Raw genomic sequence first — 24,088 nt, 5'->3', positions numbered from 1 at the left:
CATTTTAAAAATATTCATTACCTCAAAAACTGCAAGACTAAAAGTAGATATTCAAATTTTGCGTCAAGAAAAAGACCATTTCGAACAAAAATGGCCATGGCTTGATCACTTAATAATTAGAAATAATTTGGTCTTTATCAGAAAATGTAAGATTAAAAACGTTGAAATTTAGCACCCAGGAGTTTGAAAATTGAACTACTTTTCCGGGATTATGTACTTACGATATTTCATAAACAACTTTAACGTAAAAAAAATTTAACTCATATACGTACATATTGGTTAAAATATTTCATTAGAACATTTTAAGTATAGCAGAACAATATTCTTCTTAAAATATTAGCAAGACTTTTATGAGAACTATTTCGTTATCACAGAATTGACATAATCAAATCTTTATAGTAGAATTTACTCAAACTGTATTTTTTCTCGATTTTTAATTAAACATATAAAAGTACACTCTTTATGCATGATTACATTTACTTGTCAACAAACTATCAAGCAAATTTCATACGGGTAAAAATAATTCGGAATCGCTAAGTGATTTAAACGATGTGCCAAAATATTTGAGAAAATTGGTCGTTTCAAAACATAAGATACATTATTTAAATGTTAAATTGTTTTAGTTATAAACCAAGATTTATAATATTTTTTAATATAATAGCGTACTTGCTTCGAAAACGGAACTAAACTTTTCTGGTGAAAATTTTAGCAAAGATGTGAGATAATTTAGAATTACGAAAATTTATTAATGAATTAGAAATTCCATAAATAAAATTGACTAAGTAATATTTACGGAAATTATATACATATGATTGATACAATATATATGAAACATTACAAAATATTCGGAGAACGTCTGACATAATATTCATTGAAGTGAAATTTTTCAATCAAACATTGATTAAAGTTAAATAAACAAATTTGCTTTTACTCTATACCTAATTATTCAAGATAAGTGGCGGAGCTTATATGATATCGAAAATTAACATCGAAGATTTAGATAGATTCCTCAAGAGAACCGGCCACCTATAATTATACACTCATTGACGGCGTGGTGATAACGGGGTAGCGTTAATAAAACACGTTTATTCTAATTGAGTTGCGGTGGACCTACTGCATCTGCCACGTTAACAAACCAATGAAACAATATACCAAATTCTTATGGTGTTTGCTACATTTTACTCTTTACAATAAAGTCGGTCTTCTATATAAAAATGTCCGCTCTTAATCTACGTATATTAAAATATCTTAAATAAAATTATTAAACTATAAAAATCATCATTTGCTGAATAAATGTGATTTTATTTAGATAAAAATTAAAGAAAAACAAATTATTGGAAAAAAAAAAAAAACGAAATTAAATGAAAAATTGTCTGATCCTAATTCATTTTCTCATTCTCTCTCTCTCATTTTTTGTAAAAAAAATAATCCCTTCGGCAACACTAAAAGCAAAAGAGAATAAAATTTAATTTGTCTCTTTAAATAAATTTGCGGCTTGAGAATTGTTATATTTATTTTATTTTTATTTTTGCTTTTCTGATTTTGAGTAAAAGAAACAAAAAATATTTCATTTATTATTTTTTGTTAGGCTTTGCTCTCCCGCTCATTTCTATTTTTTTTTTTTTATGAATAACCTAAATTTTTCTTCTCTTTATTACTCAAGATTCACAATCTCATTTATCCATTTATCCTTATTTACCCAATATCCTAAACATTACGAGTAACCATAGGTACATAACCAAGCACAAAAAATCCTTAAAACACATAATAATAATAATAACAATAATAATAAAAAAAAAGTTGATAATAAGAATAAAAGAAAGAAGGACAAAATAATATAAGTATATAAAAATAATTTCCTTGTTAGTCCTTCTAGGTACTTTAATATATTTATATACTTTAATTTTTATTTACTTTTCGTCTACACAGTACAAATATAATTTAAACGGAAATCATGTTCTTCTAATGGAATTTCATTTTCTTCTAAAATTTGTTCTTTAAATGCTAGGCCAATTAATATCGTTTTATTATTTAATTCAAGATTTTTACTATTTAAATCTTTAAGATTTTTCATTAATAAATTTTCAGGATATTTTTCAAAGTATCTCTTTAAATATTTATCATAATAGCCCATTCCATGACCGAGACGTCCACCTTCTATTGAAAATCCTACACCAGGCATTAAAAATAAATCTAAACCTAAAAGAAGAAAACAAACAAAATAAAAAATTATGAAAAATTATAATTTGAGTAAAAGATGAATGATTGTCATTAATTTTTCCGAGAGAGAAATGAAAATGTAATTTATGAACTGAAAGAACTAAATTTTTTTCTGTTTTTATATTTTTTGGTTTTGGTGTTGCAATAAAATTATATAAGGTCCACTGATAATAATACTTTTGTGTAGATAATGATGGCACAGACAATTATTTGGTATGACGTGCAGTTAATAGAATTACTTTTGTTATTTGAAAATTTATACAAACACAAGTGATGACATACAATGACATTTCTTTTTTGATTTTAAAGAGAGTTTCTGTATGAAATAGGAAAATTTCTTTAAAAATTTTGTTCTTTTTGTAAATATTTTTTTTTTGTAATAGATTCGAAACCGACACCTCAAGTATCACAGAAATGGTATCAAATCACATAAGACCTTGAATTTTATTTTAATGAGCTGATTTTTGAATAAAATCAAATATTTTAAAATATTGATTTAACGGTGATCAGAATATTTTTTATAATATTTCTTCCTATAAATCTCATAATTCTTATTGACTTAAAGATTTTTTGTTAAGGAATCAATGCCTATACACGAGTTCTATTTTAAGATAAATTGTAGTTTTGTCATTTTGAAAGGAATGCGGGGATTCCAAGTAAAACATAACAATTTAAGTAAAAAAAAAAGTTCACTTTGAGTGTTCTAAATTTTGTACGCTGACAGGTAAAGTTATTGCTTTGTTTTAAAAGTGTTTTAAACATAAAATATAAAATAAACTTAAAATATTCTCAGGGGCGATTTGAATGAAGGGAATAAACACAAACAGTGATGTATTTGGAACTGTATCCTGTAAGTAGTTGAAGAGATATAACAACACTAGAAAGGAGAGAATACAAATTATAAATTATTTTATTTAAAAATTTTCAAAAAAGTACTTGTATACTAAACAATCAAGAGCACCGCCTGAACGAAATAATAACGATTAACTATTTAATCGTAAATGTTACTAGTAAAGTAATTAGTTCGTCTAAATTCCTTTTCTCTTTTCAAATAGGTGATTTATTTTCAAGAGAATCTAATGGAGAAACTGATTGCAATTGAAATTTTTGTACCTGCCACATTATTTTAACTCTGGATTTATTTTAACTCCATATAGAATTTATTTTATTGTGTATTCGAGAGTGTAAAGCAAGTGTATTCGAGAAATATATATAAATTTTCTTTTTTATTGTTAGCCGACGACAAATAGTTGAACAAATAGTTGGGACAAAAAATGCCCAGTGTGAGTAATGTACAAATTGTGCATTCTCGTACAAATTATGCTCTTCGGCTACTTAAAATTTACACAGAACACGTATTTGTTCTAATTGATTTCATTTAATGAATTTCATTTAATAGAATTTCAAAAAATTAATTTCTTATGTTTTCTAGTTTGTATTTTTGAAGATAAAAATTATTAAAATAAAAAAAAAAATCTAGTAGACCCCAGTATGAGTAAATTGTTTTACGAAAATAAGTGTGACTATAGATCGTTAGTTATGATGTAGAATGTGTGAAGTTCGAACTTAATTTTTCAATTAATATTTTTGAATTAACGTGTAGCACACACCAAATTTATCCATAATTATTTATGAAATAAATCCAATTTCTATTTTATATAAAAACTTTCATTAGAAATCTTTTATGTAAACATAACATAATCCGATTGAATTGGACTAAGATGAATTGCTTATACAAAATATATGGTACCTGCAACACATATAACAATTCTTTTAATTGCCTTTTCATTCTTAAATCCTTACAATCCTTAATATTTATTTGATGATTCAAGGTAAATATAATAAATAAACAATTTCCTCTTTCATTGACTATATTATAAAAAATGATTACAAATCACAAAAAGTCATTCGGAATCTTGTTAAGTACAATAATATAATCAAGAAAAATTTTTTTTCTCTTTAATTAAATTAGTAAAGAAAAACTTCATATTTGTGAAGTTGTTTTATAAAACATCCACAAGCTTCGAAATTGTATTAATTTGCAAATTTACAAAATTCAGCAAAAATCACTTAAAAATTTACTTTGTATATCGTAAAACTTAATTTAAAACTCATATTAGGTTTGTTCAACTTTCTAAGAAAAGTAGTATGAAAACTCAATTATTTTCTTATATAGAAACACGGACCTATTTAAACATGCAACACAAAACCAAATAATATTGTGGATCATATAGAAAAATAATTATACTTAGTCTAAAAATTTATTCCTACATTCCATTTTACTTATTTGTATGTGTATATGAAATAACAATATAAATGGAAAAAATTTATCTAACCTGTTGCTAAGGCATTTTCCCGATTATCCTTATAATTAGGTTGTTTTATATTCCATTTTGTTATTGAAAGAGATTCATAGTCATTCATGTCCTTAATAAGTAACATTTCCATTGATTTTCCATGATATGCTGGAACAAAAACCTATACATACATATTGTATGAATGAAAGTAATAAAAAAGGAAAAATATCGAAAGTGAAAATGGTCATAAAATAAAATTATGAATTCAATTTTCTTATTACATCTTATGCTATACACACAAAATATCATCCATAAGTTATTAATTTAAGAAACTTCTACATAGGTATAGGTACATAGCCTCCAATACACTCTAACGTTAAAAATATCTTTACATGGTACTAAATAAAATAACACAAAATAATCTTGTAAATTACATACCAAGTACAAGAGTGAAATACCAAAATAACCTTTGGAAATATCTACAAATATAAGACATACACACATCTCCTATTTTCTATATATTTGCTCCCTCATGTATCGCTCATATATTATTACGACAAACGTTAGTATACTCATATGTAAAAATTCTTCTTAGACATTTTTTTTGCACAATGCATAAAAACAAATAAAAGAAAGTGCTAGAAAATATAGCAAATTTTCAGTAATAATTTTCGTACAAAATATTTAACGCTACAGTATCTATGTACACAATTAAAAATTAACCAATATCACTCTTTGGGGCTCTTTGCACGCACCCAAATGCCGCAGAAACTGAAACATTGTACACTTACGTATAAAAATTTTCATTTCTTTTATTACTACAGTGTTGTTATTAGAAGAAACGAATGCTATCAGGAAGAGGGAATAGGATACTTAAGAGAATTACTGGCCCCATTCATATTATTTATATTGGAAAAAATACTCCCACATCTTTCGGCGCAGCTCCCTTCGCCTTTGAGCATAACATACGAAGATATAAAAAAAAAAATTTGATAAGATCAGCTAATGATCAACCGGAAAGCGTACTTTCCGGTTTGGTGAAAGTGCTACAGATGGTTATAGCAATGTGTTTCATTTTTCAAGTACACTAACAAGCTTTTAGTTAGCATAATTTGTAAACTATCCGGATTCATTGAAATTTCCTCAGTTATCCGATAGTAAATAATAAATTGCAAAAAAATCCGTTAATTAAAATCGACCATTAGTTAAAATTCTCGGAAAAGATCCGTCCACAAAAATTCCCTGATCTTACGGAACAATTTACTAATTCATTGTTTTTTTACATCCTAAAATGAAATATTAAATTTCAAAGAAATTGGTTGATTATTTCTTTGTATATGCACAAAAATGTAATTTCGAACAATGGTAAAAATTCAGTTGCCGGCACCAAATTTATTCGAAAAGCTAGATGGTTTATCAAATTATCAGATGAAATTTATATATAAAATTTTAATTTAATATCTTAAATATTTTCTAAAAATGATAAGAAATGTAAAATTGGATTACAGCAAAAGTCCGATTTCTAAGATGTGATCTACCCCAAAAATTGGTTAATCCGTGAAATAACCAAACTAAACTCAGCTACAAATTTGTATAAATCGCTTCAGTCAAAATTGAAATATTTACGCGAATTCACACAGACAAAAATAATTTATTTCGGCTTCCCTACCTTGAAAATGCTCTTTTCCGGCGAATATTTGACATGTGAAATTTGGTAACATCACAAAACCTCCTTTTTTGGATACAATGCAGTCGATAATAAAATTTAATCCCGGTTATTAAATAAGGATATGTTGGTATATAGGTGTGTATTTTTCCTGAATTTCATGTTGAATTTTTATTACCAAGGGATTATGTTTGAAAAGCCATAAAAAAGCTGTAAGTAAATACATAAAAATTCAAGCAAACAAAAACAAAGTGAAAAAAGAAAATCAAAGTTAAGCTGCTGCGTAGGTCAGGACTCAAGAGTATAGAGATTAATGAGAGCAAAACATAAAGAATGTATGTATATAATAACTGTCAATTTATTCAAGTATTCTTGAATTAAAATTTTATTTTGATGCATTAAAAATGATTTGCCGTGATTTAGTAAATTAATATTAAAGGCTATCATTTAAATTTTATTTTTATGTTTTTTTTTGTTGTTTAAATTGGTTTGAGAATTATGGTTTTACACTGAATTAAGTTTTTTTTTTGCATACACACATGATAAATAAATAAGTGTAGTCTATACTACACTAAAAAATATTAAACGGAAATTTCATTGTAATAAGGTCCTTGAAAAACTGATTATAGCATTTATTATTTAAATTCTCATTTCGGAATTGAACTTTTTTAACATTTTAATATTATTTTAAATGGCCATGACCGTTCTTATGAATCGATTTAAAAATTTCGTATAAGAAGGGATACAGAAAAGATTAAAAAATGTTCCAAATTATATTTGGGCTTACAGAAAACTTATGTAAGTGTATAACATTATAAAAACAATGAAGGTTTTAATGTTTTTTATAAAGGTTTTTATATTAATTTTAAATAACAATTCTTTTCCTGAATATGGGCATAAGGAAAAAATCGTAATTATTGCTCACAATTAAGAAATCTATTTTACAAAATTAAACGCTTTATTACACATGCACAAACGCTTGGGGACTTGAATTTTTTAATAGATTTTTTTAAATCTAATTAAAATATAAAAAAATTCGTAAAATTAAACTATTTATTATTTGTTAGAGTTTCTGGCAATAATTACAAAATTAATCGAAATTCTCTGTTAATTTGAATTTCACATTTCCGAGTTTCTTATGCCACACAAATTTACAAAAAAGAATCTATTATAAGAAGTTAATTATATAATGTTGTTGTCTGGTTCACTTGTAATAGTTCTGTTGTACTAAATATCAAAAGACTAATAAAGTTTGCTAATAAAATGATGGGAGCTTTCCAAAAAAGTTAAAAACTGATGATTAATGCATTTAAAGAATTGTAAGCAAAACAACTTGTTATCAAAATCATTTTCAAATTTTCGGCGACTAATAAACTGAGCTTGATTCATAGACACAGAACTTTTAAAAATTTCAATATGAAATATCACGCTAACAAACTAGTTGATACTTAATATTTAATAGCCAACAATTCGACCAAGATTGTTAAGCACAAAAGCGAATATACGCATAGAGAATTTCTAAGAATATTTCACTTTGCTCAAAAGAAAAGATAAAAATATTTTTAAATTAAAATAGGAAAAAAATTCCGTAAAATTAGCTTTATTGTCGGAAGGGTTGTCTAAGTCTAAGCATTCCTTCCTTAGTTAGTTTAATATCTACGAAAAAAACCAAAAAGAGATATATTACAAGACAAACTATAGTATTATAGTAACTATTACTAAACAGCACAGACTTAAGAGCACCTCCACTAGCAGCAAAATCAAAACAAACAAAATTACAGTTGGCTACGCGCAACATCCTAACCATCTTCTGAGATAAGCAACGAAGAGATAACAAAATTTCCCAATGGTGTAAAGACTGGAAGATCAAATTGAATGAACCTAAGCCTTCACACGTAAATTTCAATTATATAAAAATTGAGTAACCTTTGCCAATTACACTTAATAATATTATTATACCACACACGAATTCTGCAAAATATTTGTGAATCACACTAGACGCAAAGCTGATATGAAAGGAGCACGTGAAAATAAAGAAGAACGAATTGGACATCAAATACACTAAGTTGAATTGGCTAATTGGCAGAAAATCCTTCCTTTCAAAGTATAACAAAATTTTGATCTATAATCAAATATTAAAGCCAGCCTGGACATACGGTATTCAGATATGGGGCTGTGCCAAACAAGCCGATATTAAAACTATTCAAGCCTTTCAAAATAGGGTATTATGCGATATTGTCGACGCTCCTTGGTGTGTTCGTAATACAGATATTTATAGGGGTCTCCAAACCCTTCAAAGACGATTTAAACAGACGAAGCCGTTTGAACTGTGTTAGATTAAGATTTATTATTCATCAAGTATTTCTATTGCAATATTGGTGAATCATACATGTCTACAAAACCTTTTGACCACCAATTTTGTATTAACGACAACTCATTAGGGCTAGTTTTAATTTGCAAGATCTGTTAGGAGATTTTAGTGGTTTCGAATGGCACAGTATTTCAACCCTGCGTTCCCCGGGTGTTGCAGCATTGAATGTCTCATTTCGGTGATTTCCTCCTAACAACAAAAAAAAAACATTTCTATCATAATCCGAATTTCCCACCATATCTCAAATTATTTCCATTTCCCTTAAAATAGACCTATTCTTATTGATAATTTCTAAATTTTAAAGTTGGGCATCTAAATCTTTGAAAATTTTAAAGTATCTGATGATATTCGAATTAAATTTTAAATAATTTTTAAATAAAAAAAAATATCTTGAAAATTTTTAAAAATAAAATTAATCTGATAAAAAATTAATGTAATAAAACAAATTTACAAAATTTGCATTATTTGATCTTCCCATTCTCCTTTTAACAAGAAGACGAAAATTAATACCTGCAAGTGTTGGTGCCCAATTTTATAAAAAAAAATAAATTTTAATTTCTCGACAATTTTCCTTTTTTTATTTTTATTTGTCTCTCGAATTTCTCTTTTAAAAGCTTTAAAAATACTTTTTACTCTTCCTTCCTCAAATCATTAACAATTGTTGTCTATTAATTCTAAAGAACAAAACTAAAGACCCAAATAAGAAAAAAATATAATAATTTTTTTTCCTTTTAAGGATCTTAATTTTTTGTCATATCTCATCCTTTTCATATGGTTTTGACTGAATGTCAAATTTATTCAATAAAAAGCACTCACTTTAATTTAACAAATTAAGAAAAATATTTAAGAGAAGAAGAAGAAAAACCAGAACACACACAGGGATTTAAAAATACTTTTTTTATTATGTACTAACCTTTTTGCCAAATTTGAACATCTCTTCAAGAATACCAATTGTATCAACCTCAGTTGGGGTACTCAAATACACACATATCCGTTCTGATTTTTTAAATAATTCAGATGAAATAATCTACAAGAAAAAAAAGAGAAAAAAGAAAAGATAAAATGTAATTTAAATAAGTTTTTTTTTCTCATTTTGAGCAATTTATGTTCATAACATTGGTGCTGTATTCGAGATAGCAAATGATTTTTATCATGTTCACGTTCTTGTTAATGAAATAAAGTTAAGAAGAATAACAGGGAATAAAATTAATCATTTTCTTAAACTAGAAAAGCAAGAGCTGTTCCACATAAGCTTCAAGTGTCGAAGATTCAGTTTCTTCATGAACTGTGTTTTCACTACAAATATCAACAGACATATCATTTAAAATATCTCTCCTTAATTTTTCGTTTACGTAGGCCGGCGCATAAAACCGACATAATCGAGAGTAGATTGAAATGCTTTGCTAAAAACAACTCCTTAATTTATGGCATTTCATCGCACGCAATAAATTTTTTTTTTTATAAATTATTTTTAGCAATTCATTTTATTTGAAAGTAAGATCCTAATAGTGCTATGTACAACTTCACTTAATATTGTTTTTTTTTTTGTGTACTCCTTTCTATATTGAAAGAGATAAATTGAGTAAAAACAAAAACAAAAAGGTGATTTTATAAAAATATTTTTCTTCTCCATAGTTTTTTCATATTCTAAATTTTTTTTATGTAATTTACGATAAAAACTATAAAAAAATTATAAAAACGGAAGTTAAAGTGTCATATCCTTTCAGAGATTTACTTAAAGCATTAGTATGATTAATTCTCAATATAATGTACGTATAGACAAAATTATAAAATTATTACAAATTTATGTAATCTAAAGATTTTAATCCGATCAGAAGTGCTTACAATGAAAAGCAGAAAATTTAGAAAATTTTGAGTAAAAATGAAATTTAAAGTGCTACTATATTGGAAAAGTTAGAGAAGAGTAGAATTGCACTGAGAAAAATTTTATCAAAACTTTATAAATCCGAAATCACGAAAACCGTAATTTATAGCTAATTTTCACATAATCGTATTTCCTAACCCTTAATTTTTTTAATTCACATAATTTTTTTAATATTTTTAATTAACAAAATAATTAACTATATATTTGAGTCGTTTTTGAAAAAAACTTATTTAGACTCTGAATGGAACTCTGAATGGACTACAATAATTTTGTGTAATTTTGTAATAATTTTGTAATAATTCAAAATATTTTTCGTAGAATTGAGAAATATTTATAGCACATTACAGATGATTTGCCATCATCAAAATATTTTTTAAACAGCTGTATTTTATTTTGAAAAACACCACAGGGCTATTGCCAAAAGAACCATTTATATACCTTAATTACAACATTCATGTATCGAAATTAGATTATTCACGAAAGATTTTGGACTTTTTGCATAATTTAGAAAAATTAAGACTCTTAGAAAAGATTTACATAAGAGAACTTTTAACATGAAAACTCACCTTATTACGAATTTCCTCTGATTGCTTTTTAATTGCCTCCAATGATAATTGACTTGTTTTTTTACTGACAGCTTTCCGCATTGCTTTTTTCAATGGATTCCCAATACTTGAAGTCATTTTTATCCTATACAAATTCAATTAATGCACTTTTAAAATCAATTTTGTAATAATTTTTTTTATTTATGTTTTTGTAGAAATGTTTTGGTTCTCTGCTTGTTGATTATTGACTCTTCTATTTGATTAAGTATCAAAATCCAACTAAAGATGTTCCATGCAGGTTACCAATATAATTATGTTTAAGGTTATCTCTGCTGATAAGCATTTCAATACATGAGATTAGAAATAATTTAAATAAACTGATAACTTTAATAAGCATCAACAATTTTGAATATAAGACTGTATTGGTTACCTTTAATGTATGTGTGATTACGCTGAATATAAAGTGGCTTAACAAATGCAAACTTCTCTCTTTGCGAGAACTTTAATTACTAGAATTTAAAACAAAAATGAATATGAAAATTTGACGAACAATTTGTTTTGCAGCAAGACTGAATTCTTTTGTTAAAATTTTGTTTGAAAAAATCGATTTAAATTTTATGACGTCAGAGTCTATATTATACCACTAAAAAACTTTTGCTTTTAAAATTTTTCGTGTTGAACACTTTTTAAGGGTGGCAAGGTCCTTCCAGAAATTTATTCATGGATTCTTTTAGTTACGCTCTGTACTGAATTTGTTGAAAATTATTTGTCAAATGTTTTAATTATAAAATGATAAAATATAAAGTATACAATGCAACTCGCTAATATTTGGTTGCCGGTTTAATACTGTACAATAACTGTTAGTAAGAAAACTAACTGTCAGTAGTAAAAGGAAAAAATGGAATAAGTCCTAACAAAAATATATTTAAATGGTGGTAATTTTCGCCAAATAAATATTTCACAAAATAAATATTAAGACTATTATAAAATAGGTAAAATGTCTCAAGAAGCTCAATGTTAAGGAATGTTATTTATTCAGTAAAATAACAGGCAAATTAATTGCAGAAAGTCATTCAATTTGCGGACAAAAAATTAAAATTTAAAGCGAAAATTATTTGGAAAGAATGCTTGGCATTTCTATATTTGGTTTTTAATTGACGGACTCAATGAGTTAAAAAGTAAATTGTTCAAAAATTCACCAAATTTTATTTTTCAGCTGGATCACAAAAAATTAAAATAAACGAGTTATATTATGATATAATAGCAATAGTCTATGAAATTATGTTGCTTCAATGCTGATGTGATCCATACGCCATTTAGGAATTCTTAAAGTTAATCTGCGTAAGTTTTTGTGAGACGTTCTTTCATAATATGTAACTCGTTTTCTCCTACCTCTTTTGGTTACTGAATTATAGAATTGAAACTTTGATCCATATTCGTAATTTTTAGTAAATTTAAATGCATTTTTTTTTAAACGGTGCTCATAAACACTATATTTACAAACATTTTGGTCCACGTCATACAAACTGCATCATTCCGAAGTAAAAAAATGGATATGGACCAAAAATGCATTTTTTCACTTTTATAATTTTCAGTTAAAGTTCGGGTAATTCTGTCTCATTTTGTTTTAAATATTTTAGACATAATCTAAGTCTGCTCCGACAAACTCTTTTCCGAGTTTATCTGTTATTTAACTATCAAGGTAACAGTTTCAATTTTTATAACAGTTGCAATAAAAGGAATTCAAAGTAACAGTCAAAGGTACGGTACTTTTCATTAAGAAGTTGTAATTAAAATGTTGTTTCTACGAATTTTTCTTTCCATGGTTATCTTATCCAAAATAAAATGTAAAATTTACTTCATGTTCTCAAAAATAAAATTTAAGGTCAAAATAAGTGAAAATATTTTAAGAGAAGAACTAGTAGGTATCTAAAATTTTAAAATCATAATATTTTTCTACACAATTTTACGCAGAATCCAACAACCACAAATTTCATTTAATTGCAAAATATTTTTTATTCTTTTGCATTAAAAAATATTTTAAAATTTAAAATAATTAAATTTTCCGCTTATCTTTCAAAATTTTACAAAAAAGAAAAAAAAGAGAATTTTATAAATCAAGTAGCGTTATGAAAACTTTTGTGATTTAAAAATTTTTCCCTTTATTCATAAATGTTTTTTTTAACTTTAAATTAAAAATCCCTTTTAATTTCGGAAAAAAAAAGTAATTTAAACACTTCCTTTTTGTTTGCATCCATTATTGTTAGCAAAAAAAAGAATTTGTTTTAAGTTTTAAAAACTGCATGGAAAATAATGGAATCGAAAATAGAACCGCAATTTTTAATACAAAATAAATTATGAAAACGCAAACAGAAGAAAAATCGATATTTTATATGAATTCGGAATACTGAGTAGAGAACTTTAAAAATAAATTTTAAATTTATCACTGCACTTCAGAGACTTTGCTTGATTCTGTGGAAAATTCTTTTTGCAATTAAAAACATTCAGCTCAGTTTTAGGGTTTTTTGATTTTTGTTTCTATAAACTGGAAATAAAAATTTAAAAGCGGTTCAATTTTCATACCGCTTGCATCAAAATGTATAGTGGTATTTGCCCAAACCCTTAATTCAAACTAATTTTTTCTTTTGATTATGATTAAAAATGTGTGATTTGTGATTAATTATACTAAAATTGCTATGAAATAACTTAATTCTGATCAAACAAAACTTGATGATCTATGAGAGAAATGTGATCAATTATATTGATTGATTACATTTCTCTGATTGATCAATTATATTTCGTAATAAAGAATACACTTAAGATTCTGTATTTTAGTAAGAAACCGGAGGTCGAGCAGACCTATTTCAATAATTCTACCGAAGAACTTAAATATAAAGTAAATTTGAAAAATGCAGCCATAAATTTAGCTCTTACTTTGACAAAAATTTCCATCTTTACAATAACGTGTAAAGAAGAATTACAATTTTCACACAACTTGTGTTCGGTAACTGCTTAATTTTCAATATTTGTTATTCCTTTTCCACTCTACTTTCTTCAATTTCCAGATTTTATCTGGAATACTTATGAAAGTGCTAAAGTTATTTGATTTCCCATATTTAAATTAGGTATCCATTTGAGTCATTTGAAGGTGAGCAGAACCATTTTGAAGGTGAGCAGTTTTTTTTTTGGCGCGAAAGTTTTAAAACTTCGCAAATTAGTTTGTAAATCGAACAATGAACACAAAAAATTAACATACAAGCAGGAAAATTTTTATTGAGTAGTTATGTTTTTAACACTCATAGTACATACATATGTAAATGCAAACAAAAGTGTGTATGTACATAAATAAATACATGTTTCGAATTAATTTATTCAATGCTTCTCAAAACTTTTCATTTCCTATAAGTTCAAACATGTTTTTATTAAAGTATACTTACCCTCCTCTTTATAAAATATTGTAAACTTTAATTAAGTTTTTATTTAATAAATATATGTATGTATTATTCCAATTGTATGTATGTATGTATTCCAAACTATATCAGTGGAGTTAGTAAAAAGATGTAAGAACATGAGTTATAAACTAAATTCAGAGCATCTTTTATTTAATCAATAATTTTTTTTATAAAAATATAAAAACACATACAATGGAGTAAGGGCACATGGATCGTAAAACTAACAACAAAACATGTAAATATGTATGTGATGTGCATGTACAAAAACACAATATTTATGTAAAAAACAAAGTGTGTACAATATGTATAGTAAACCTTCTAAATTGACTCAGCTGATCGTACTGCAAATGTCAAAAATGAATATACAAAATAATGTACACAAAACAATCTTAATTATATTGGGACAAATTGGAAAGAAAACATAATCCATGGTAATTCGAAACCAATTTGTTTCAATTTCATTGTTTCTAATTTTTTTTTTGTTTTATTTTCGAAATTTTACTGATTTTTTATAATATGTATTAACAATGTAGGCATAAACCATTTCAAACTCATTTGTCATCCTAAATTTATGCAATATTTCGTAAAGAAAATTATTAAAATTAATGAACGTTAATATTACAAAGGTAATTCTCTTAGCAAATTGACATATTGACATTCAGTTAAAAATTCTATATGAGACAGAACTTCTATAATTTGCAATTAGAGAACATTTCAAATGGCATGAATGCTGCAATTAACTTCAATGGGTTAAGTAAATACCTTCGGATGCTATTGTTGTATGTTTACATATTTATACCTATGTTTACATATTTATATCAAATTTTGAGTAGGTTACAATCTTTAACTTTCTTACTATAAGATATTACATAGAATATTTTCAATTTCGAAAAATTTATTTACATAGTTCTAAAACTTTCTAACTATTCTCAATATATTTTTAATTTTATGGCATATTTAAAAAAGAAACTTCTATAAGAGAAAAGCATTTTTCAATTTCTACTTGTCCTTTTTAAAATAATTGGTTCAATAAAAAACTAGCCAAATTGCAATCTCAAAAAATAATGATTAATATTTTGTGAAATTTTTAATAAAAAATTAAAGTAGCAGTGAGATCAGCGTTCGAGATTAAGATATTCTTACATTAAGGTTCTGAGCTTGTATCTCGTTGGTTTGCTCTTCAAGTAAAAAGAAAGTGGGTAACTATCATAATTATATTTGTATAATGTATTCACTTTGTTTTTGAAGCTGAAATGTTCAGTCAATAATTTAAGAGAAAATGCAAAAACCATAATGAAAATTGAATGATAGTAGAAGATAATTCTAGTTTCTGGTAATCGTATTTATATAGTATAATATCGTTATTGTGAAGAAGTTTCGAAAAATCGTGGACAGTCTTTGCAGATAAACTTATATTTTGTATTACAAAACTTTGCATTTGTATCTAAAATCGTTTGAAGAAACTTATAAAACCAGAAAAAAATCAATTTAATTTAGAAAAATTTAAATTTGACATCACAAATAATAATAAAATTTTTTTTTACTTTACAGAATTGGAGTGGCAATTTTATAGATTTTTAAAATTTCAGCTAGAATTTTAAATGCCAACTGGAATTAAAAAAAAAATATTATACTATATTATACTTAATGTAAGCTACCACTGAATCGTGTTTGAACACTATATTTTTGCAACTTCAAAGTCATTAATTTAATTTGGTATAGTCTTGCTGTTATATTCTACCAGTACCATTTAGTTTATTTTTTAAAAATTCACATTGTCATAATAATATTAATGATTAATTTGTTATTGCAATTTAAAGTTAGCGAAAATTCAAAATTTTCTTTATCGTTTTGAAAAACACATGCTAAAAATCTAAATTTAAGATTAGAAAACAATAGAATAGCCTCACAAACTGATGTTGTGTCTTGCTTTTTTTTTCTCACTTTATTATTTACTCATTGAAATCAGAATTTTCCGTTTTTCTAATGGATATTTTTTCTCAAATTATCGACTAAAGTGAGACCACTTTCAAAAATAAATTTAATAAATTTTGTATATATTTTAGAAAAAAAAAAGGGATTTCGTATCTCATTCATAAATTACATTATTCAGAAAGTTACCCACTTTCTTCTCACTTGCCCAGTCGAAAAAAGCGATATAGACGATCAGGCCCTAAATTTTCCTATATGAGAGAAATGCAAGCTTTCCTAGAACAAATGAAACAATTGGGTATTGATTGAATTGGGTATTTTTTCAAATTATATTTTATAATATTATTTTATTGTTAACATATACTCTATATACATATAGGTTTTATTATAAAAAATTTATAACAGTGAATATTTTTACATAGTTACAATAAAAATTTTAAGGATTCAAATATAAGTGTTTGTTTTTTTATATAAGTATATACAAATTTCATATAAGATTATTTTACTTTTTTGATTATTATTTTTTTTCTATAATTATTTTTTGTTAAAATTCTTAAAATCAATAATAGTTATTTTTTTATATAAACAAAATATTATGTACATAAAAACAGTATTTTTATTTTCTAATTAGACACAATTATGCTTTTTAATTCTAAAAAATAGTTTTTACATTTTTATTATCCTTATTATCCTTTGTATTTTATACAGTCCATACATTGTTTTCAAAATTTTTTTTCTCTCTCTACTACATACACATAATTTTATTAATGATTAAAAAAATAAAAAAAAAAAAAACGAAGAAAAAAACAAAAATTATTCACATAACATTTTGACTTAGAACTAACATCACATTATAAAAAACAAAAATAATAAGAAAAAAAAATTATTTGGAAAAAAAAAATTAAAGTGAAAATTAATTAAATTTTAATTTTTTTTTCTCTTTTTTAGTTATTATTATTAAATTTAATTTTACAATTTTAAAATTTACTAAAGAATACTGTTTCAAATTATTTATAATTTTTTTTGTTTTTGTTTTTTTGATATACTACATAAAATATTTTTATTGTATACTTTTTTTTATTTCATAATTCTGATTTTACATGTATTAAAGGTTTTTAAGAACAAGGTGTCCAAATTAAGACCATATTGACATTCGTTATATATTTTTTTTTAAATATTCATAAGGCATATTAATAAAATTCCAGTTATGTTAATGGCAAAATGAAAGCTTTCCTAAATCGCAGAAGACTACCCTTTGACTTACAAAATTCAGCGACTGACTTGATTGACACAAAATGTCAACAAATTTGACAAAATTAAATAACAAATATTGGAAGTAATAAGAAGTTAAAATTTTGCACTTACATATATTTTCTATTTATGTAGTAACGTGAAAGACGTTGATATTGCCACCTTAGCATTCGAATGTCGTATACGCATATTTTTCATTTTTGATAATATAAGTTTAAAGCTTAAAATGCGAATTGAAGCCATGCTAATAATAATAATTTAATTACGAATGATAATTTTTGATTTCTTGGCATACATTGAATTTGAGTTCTTAAGCTTTATTAGAAAGATTGAATTTTTATGGGGTTACTTATAATATGTACAGTATTTGATCTCTAGAAATGCTAAAAATTTTATACAGAAACCGCCTTTTATGAACAATATTATTTTAAAATAATCTTTAAAAAATTTACCGAACAGTTTATAATATACAGGCCCAAAAATATATTTGACACTGCAATTCAGCAACAGCAAATTATGCATAAATTCCAGAAAACAAATTTAATAAAAAAATTTTTGAATTATTCTAAATTGGATTCAAATTGCTCACGCTCTTATGAATATATGCATAGCATATACAAAACTGGACGATCTTTGTATACCACAATTTTTGTATATAGAAACTTAATCATAACACAGCTTTGAATATTCGCATAACTACTTTTCAATAATTATTGAAATAAATACAATATTGAAAATCTTGGAACTTTTGGTAGTGGACACTGTTATTTCGCCTTTGAAACGCAATAATTGCGTTATACAAATAATATCTTTTCATTATACATACAAAATATTGTGTAAATTCATAATCATACTGTGCATATTCCATAGATATGCACATATGTACATCAAGTATCAATTCCAAGTATTTTTAATATTTTAATAATATTTTTAATTATTTAATAATTTTAAAAACTTACTTTGTTAATTTATTAAAATTATTGTGAATTGTCCTTATTGGGTTTATTAATATTTTTTTTGTCAAAATTAATAATAATTATTGTTATAAAACTAGGCAATTATAAAAATCCTTTTATTTATAGTTTCATTATAACAAAAAGGAATATGAAGTGTTATAATGAATTTTTGAAAAAAATAGCAAATTTTTTTTCGTATTCTGCTATTATTATTGACAATCAATCTTGAACAAAGCATATTTTCAATTAAATTTATTAAATTTTTTATAAATCATTTTATATAACACTTTTTTTTTATTTTCTTGCAGAATGCGATATAAAAGTTCCTTTTTGCTTTCAAAATGTAGAACTTAATTCAATTTTCAACCAATGATATTATTATATTTCGGACAGTTTTTATAAACTCCTCTTGAGATATGTGAATTCGCATAATCAAGAAGCCTTAAGTTTTTAAAATGGAGGAAATTAACAAACAAATGTGATAGTCGTACTTTATTTTTATTTTTTCCGAATTGTAATTTTAATGTGCAAAATTCTATAAATTTATTAACCAAATTATAAAAGCAATTCTCATCAAAATACTTCTTAGAAGTATCGAGATCTTAATTCAAAATTAGCCCAATTAAATAACAATAAAAAACCATTATAAATTATTTAAAATCAGTCTTAATTGTACGGCAGTGGAATTTGGTTAACAGGCATATGAAAATAGAATTTATAGAATTTTGAAGAACATTATAGAAAAGGTAGAATATTTTCAAAATACAAATTTAAATTTGAACAACAGATCCTGATTCGGAATAATGTATTAATATGACCAACACTAAAAAATATCATTAGGCTAAAAATCAAATGTATATTCAAAATTATTTGTTGTTATCAAGGACCTTAGTAACTTATAAGTATATTTTGATTACTACTTGTAATATAAATTTCAATTTATTTTTAAAAATCAAGTTCCTTTTTTACGGCAGACTATAATCCATTTGGTGCATATTTGGTTGCAACTTAACTTGTGTGTGTTTCGTATTCTATAGAACAATTATTAGCAACAATATTGTTTTTCGTTGCTATTCAATAAAGAGCGCTTCTAAGAAAATGAGAAAAAAAAATTTATATAAAAGTTTAATTCTTTAATCTACTTAAAAATATTTTTTTTTATTTATACAGAAATTTAAAATATTTCTCTTTATGATTTTGATAAGGTATTAATCCGATATTACAGTGAAATCTATGAAAACTCATCTTTTATAGTTCGACATATTTTATAAAAATTTGAGTGAAAAATTAGTTTCAATTAGAATACTACTGCAACACTAAACCGCAGTTAATCAAGAATTTTCTACTTGTTTAACTTGTTACTCACTTAAGCGTACAATTTTTGTTTCGTCGCTAACTTTCATATTCAACTCGTATGAATCAAAATTTCGGGGTTTGATTGCCGTTGCCGAAAATTTAATTCATATGAATAGATTCCGGTTGCAATCATGCGTCACATTTAACCGCACGAATTTTTTAGACTTTTTAAAAATTTGAATTAGCGTTTGATGTAGACTATTTCTAGACTACTAAATAATTTTTATCTCGAGTAAGCTTAAGTATGTGCAGTTTTTTTTATATACAATTTTGATGAAGTATGCTTTGTCTTAAAAATTGACTTGAGATGAATATTAAAAGATATTTATAAAATCCAAAAGTACCTCCCTCAAAAAAAATTTATAGTCACAATAGTTCGTCCAGTGCAATGCCATTGAAAAGATTTAGTTTTTTGTTGCAGAAATGCAACCGATACTTACCTGTACATATTCCGTGCACATCATCGTTCTAATCAAAATAAGTGTTCCTTTCAGTCCTTATATATTATTTTTTTATTTTATATTTTAATTTTCAAATTTTTTTTTTGTATCCTTTCAAATTCGACTGGAAAAAAATCACGTTCAAAAAATTTTATTTTTTCCTTGCTACAAATTTTTGCTAATAATTTTATTTTTTTTTATTAGTTTTTTTTTTTTGTTTGTTGCTTACAACATGCTTCCAAACATTCTTTTACCACGTGTAAGCACTAGACTAACAACCATAACAGTTAATAAAAAGAATACTAAACTTAAGAATGTTGTTAATATTCTGCAACGCTGACGAAATTTTTTTTCTTTATCCATTTTTAAACGTAATTGTTCTGCTCTTGGCAGATCTAGCGTAAAATCAGATTCAGGACGTGATGATGGCTATATACATATAAATTGTATTTGTATTGTGTTTTTGTAGGTTTCCCCATAATAGTATCATTTATTCAATATTTCAATATTTTATTAATAATGTTATTAATAATAATGATGATACGGGATATTAATATTAAAATGATGGCAATAGTGATGATAGAGTTGATAATAGTGATTAATTTTTATTTTATTTTTCATTTGTGTTTTTTTTTTATCAAACACAATCATATTCACCCAGATTATTTAATTTCAGTATAGTAAAGTTTTACATTCATTTAAAAGTAAATTGCATGACAGTAACCATCGTTTTCATTTCAAATATTCAATGTATATTTAATGTTTGTTTGTTCATTTCATCCAGTTTGATTGGTTGTTTGTTTGTTTGTTGTATTTAATAATGACATATTATTATTGATTATTATTATTTAGTATATTTGTTACCATTATGACGTTATAATGTTATAATAGTAATTGTTGTTACCATCATGATTATGCCATTACAACATTATTGTTATTATTATATAAGTGAGGATAAAAATCATTTCATTCAGGTTATTACCATTTATATATAAATTAATTTACCGTTATAGATAGTACATTTTAATATTTTTGTTGCCAAAGTTTATTAAAAGTATGTTGATGTTGTTGGTATACAGTTGAAAAAGCAAAAGAGAAAAAATTGTGGTTGTAATGCCAGACAACGATACGTGACATGAAAAAGATATAAGAAAAACAAAATATTATTAAAAAAATATAAAAATAAATAAAAAATTAAAAAAAAATGAAAATAATAGAAAAATCTTATTTCGTGCTGATCTGCTTTTTGTTAACAATAGAGAGTACTACGTGTGTTATAACAGCAATTTTCGCTTTTTTGAATTGAATGTCTATTTTAATTGCCAGTATAATTTCAAAAATTTTATATTAAATTTAATTTAAAACTAAATATAAATATTATAAATTTAATAAAAATAAATAGAAATAAGTCACACAAATTCAGAGACAAACTATTTCATTCTCAATAAGGGTAGGTATACGATATCCAGAAAAATTATTAAATAAATAAAATATAACTTAATAAAACATGCAATATAATTTTATGCAGTCATTAAAATAGTAAACAATTGCATTAATAGAGTTTAATCTTTGAATTTATTAAAACACCTTTTAAAATACACAAGTGCATGTTTGGACACAATACTGCACAAGATGAATTTTCTATCCAAATATTCATAGCAAAATTATTTAATTGCAGCTCTTACAAAGTAAGCGTTTGAAACCATATTCGAAATTTTACATCAAATCACCGAATGAATTTAAGAATAATCTTTACTAGAAATTTTATATGTAAAACGTTTCTAAATTTCTAAAAGCTAATGATTTCCGGTACGAGATTTGTTAAAAAAAAATTAGTCAAATTTTTATTAGTTAAAATCTTTTTCTTTACGCGAACTAGCCTCTAAAAATTTTGAATTACATAGCAAAATTTGAAACCTGTTCTATTCTTTTGCTATAAAATTAATTACAAAATAAAATATTTCTTATTTTATATTTAAAAGTTGTAGAATAATCATACCTTCAATGAATGAGCTTCGTCACTGAACCCCTATTTCAAATAAAATCATACTGTATATACACGGATAAACTGGGAAGATGCATAATGTAACGATCTCTTTCAATTTCTTTTATTTAAACTTTATTTGTTTTTACATGTATTTTATTTTAATTTATACATAAATTCAAATAATACAAATATGCAAGTGTATATATTATAATAAACAAACCCATTTACATTTTTAATTATACACAAAAACACATCTATATACAATGAAAGTAAAAATAATCATGATGATGTGATGCTTATAATGATAACGAACGCGATATTATGCAATATTTGGTATTGGAATATTAAAAGTGGAAATTTCATTTAATTGAGAAGATTCAAAATGAGACAATATATAAGGTATCTAAACTCTTTTAAATAGATTCTCCTTCACAATGTCTTAAAACTGATATCGAAACCATACAGAGCTTATGAATTAAAAAATAAAATAAATATTTATTTTTAATACACAAACTTGTCTTACTTTATCTGAAACATGATCTCTATGTATAACAAGTAAAACAAAATAATTGGTTTCTATTATATTTAAGACAAAATCTAAATGTAAAGAAAACAAATTTTTTTTGGTCTTTATTTCAATTTGATTAAGAAAATAAAAAAATTGTTTGCAATATTGATAATGTTAGTAATGAGATCAAATAAAGCAGAATATTGTTTTATTTGTACAGCTTTATTATATAATTATTTTATTTCTAAGAAGCATAAGTGAATTCTCACAATAATGTGGAGGAATATCGAACAAATCTGGAAATCATCTAAAATTTTTATTTTGAAAATTCTGCACATTATACGAAAAGAATGGATTTTTAATGTTGTTAATCATTTCCACTGATTCAAGTCAACAAAGTTAGAATACAAGATACTAGGTGTCTAAGCATTTTCTTTAAATTTTAAATTATAAATTACAAAATATCATTAATCAAATTTTGATTACAAAATTCCGGTATTGAATAAAAATGTTTCAAATTTAAAAAAGTTGAAGAGAAAATAAGAATCTTATCATGAAGAAATGCTAAATAAATGTCGAAGATTCATATATGAATAAAATTTTGAATTGTTTCAAGAAGTCTCCAACAATTTAATTCAATTTTCGTTTAAAAATGTAGTTTCTACATATTGAGTTTGACACTTCCTTCAAAATCATAATTTAATTTTGCTTTCTAAAATGAATTTTTCAAGTTCTAAGCAACAACATTAGTCCAAAGAGAAACAAGAAAGAAACAGACTAAAGGAATTTAATCTTAAGCTATAGTTGACAGCAATTATTGTATGGTTCCTTCTAAGATAATTCTAAGCTATCATTTTTATGTGTAATAAGCGAATATGAAAATTGATATTTATAAATCGTAAAATTGGTTTTCTAGATCATACAAAACAGAACGTTTCAGCTATGAGTTGACATTATCATTATGAGCATTGAATATATTCTAAATACAGCTGTATCAAAGTCTATGCATTTTGCTCAATTATCATAAATTTTATAAAAAATTATAAACGAATTTCAAAATTCATAAGTTTATTCAAAAAACAAAGTGATGTCAACAATTTAGTTTCGCCGCTAAATATGAACGTCAAATACAATGAAAAGTGTTAAAATGGAAAAAAAAAAATTGTAATTTTAAAATTCATGACAAAAACAACAAAATTTGAGTTCATTCAAAAATTCGTTT

The 24,088-nt window shown here is 24.8% G+C and overlaps 2 protein-coding genes across 3 annotated transcripts in view; both read right to left on the bottom strand.

Moving 5' to 3' along the window:
* Positions 1 to 1,862: 1,862 nt before the first annotated feature.
* LOC129611178 (5-formyltetrahydrofolate cyclo-ligase) lies at positions 1,863 to 14,507 on the bottom strand. The gene is made up of 5 exons (XM_055524171.1): positions 14,422 to 14,507; positions 11,006 to 11,129; positions 9,468 to 9,581; positions 4,557 to 4,698; positions 1,863 to 2,199 (listed from the first exon to the last, which is right to left on the bottom strand). The coding sequence occupies exons 2-5, from the start codon at positions 11,120 to 11,122 to the stop codon at positions 1,922 to 1,924; spliced, it is 651 nt and encodes a 216-aa protein (XP_055380146.1). The 5' UTR covers positions 11,123 to 11,129; positions 14,422 to 14,507; the 3' UTR covers positions 1,863 to 1,921.
* Positions 14,508 to 19,285: 4,778 nt separating this feature from the next.
* The window catches only part of LOC129611024 (GATA zinc finger domain-containing protein 14), an 86,648-nt gene continuing 81,845 nt past the window's right edge, over positions 19,286 to 24,088 (bottom strand). The window contains exons 4-5 of one of the 2 annotated variants that reach the window (XR_008697116.1): positions 20,372 to 20,800; positions 19,286 to 19,665 (exon numbers count right to left, since the gene is read on the bottom strand). Coding sequence is in view for 1 of the 2 variants with exons in the window: in XM_055523930.1 (XP_055379905.1) it covers positions 20,597 to 20,800 (204 nt within the window). In the remaining variant the exon portion in view is untranslated. Of the gene's footprint in view, positions 19,666 to 19,978; positions 20,801 to 24,088 lie in introns of those variants that run through there. The other variant, XM_055523930.1, reaches the window with a different exon arrangement.

This window comes from Condylostylus longicornis, unplaced genomic scaffold (assembly GCF_029603195.1).
Source record: "Condylostylus longicornis isolate FDR11 unplaced genomic scaffold, ASM2960319v2 ptg000048l, whole genome shotgun sequence".
NCBI classification, from domain to species: domain Eukaryota; kingdom Metazoa; phylum Arthropoda; class Insecta; order Diptera; family Dolichopodidae; genus Condylostylus; species Condylostylus longicornis.
This window is presented reverse-complemented; position numbering and strand designations above follow the sequence as displayed.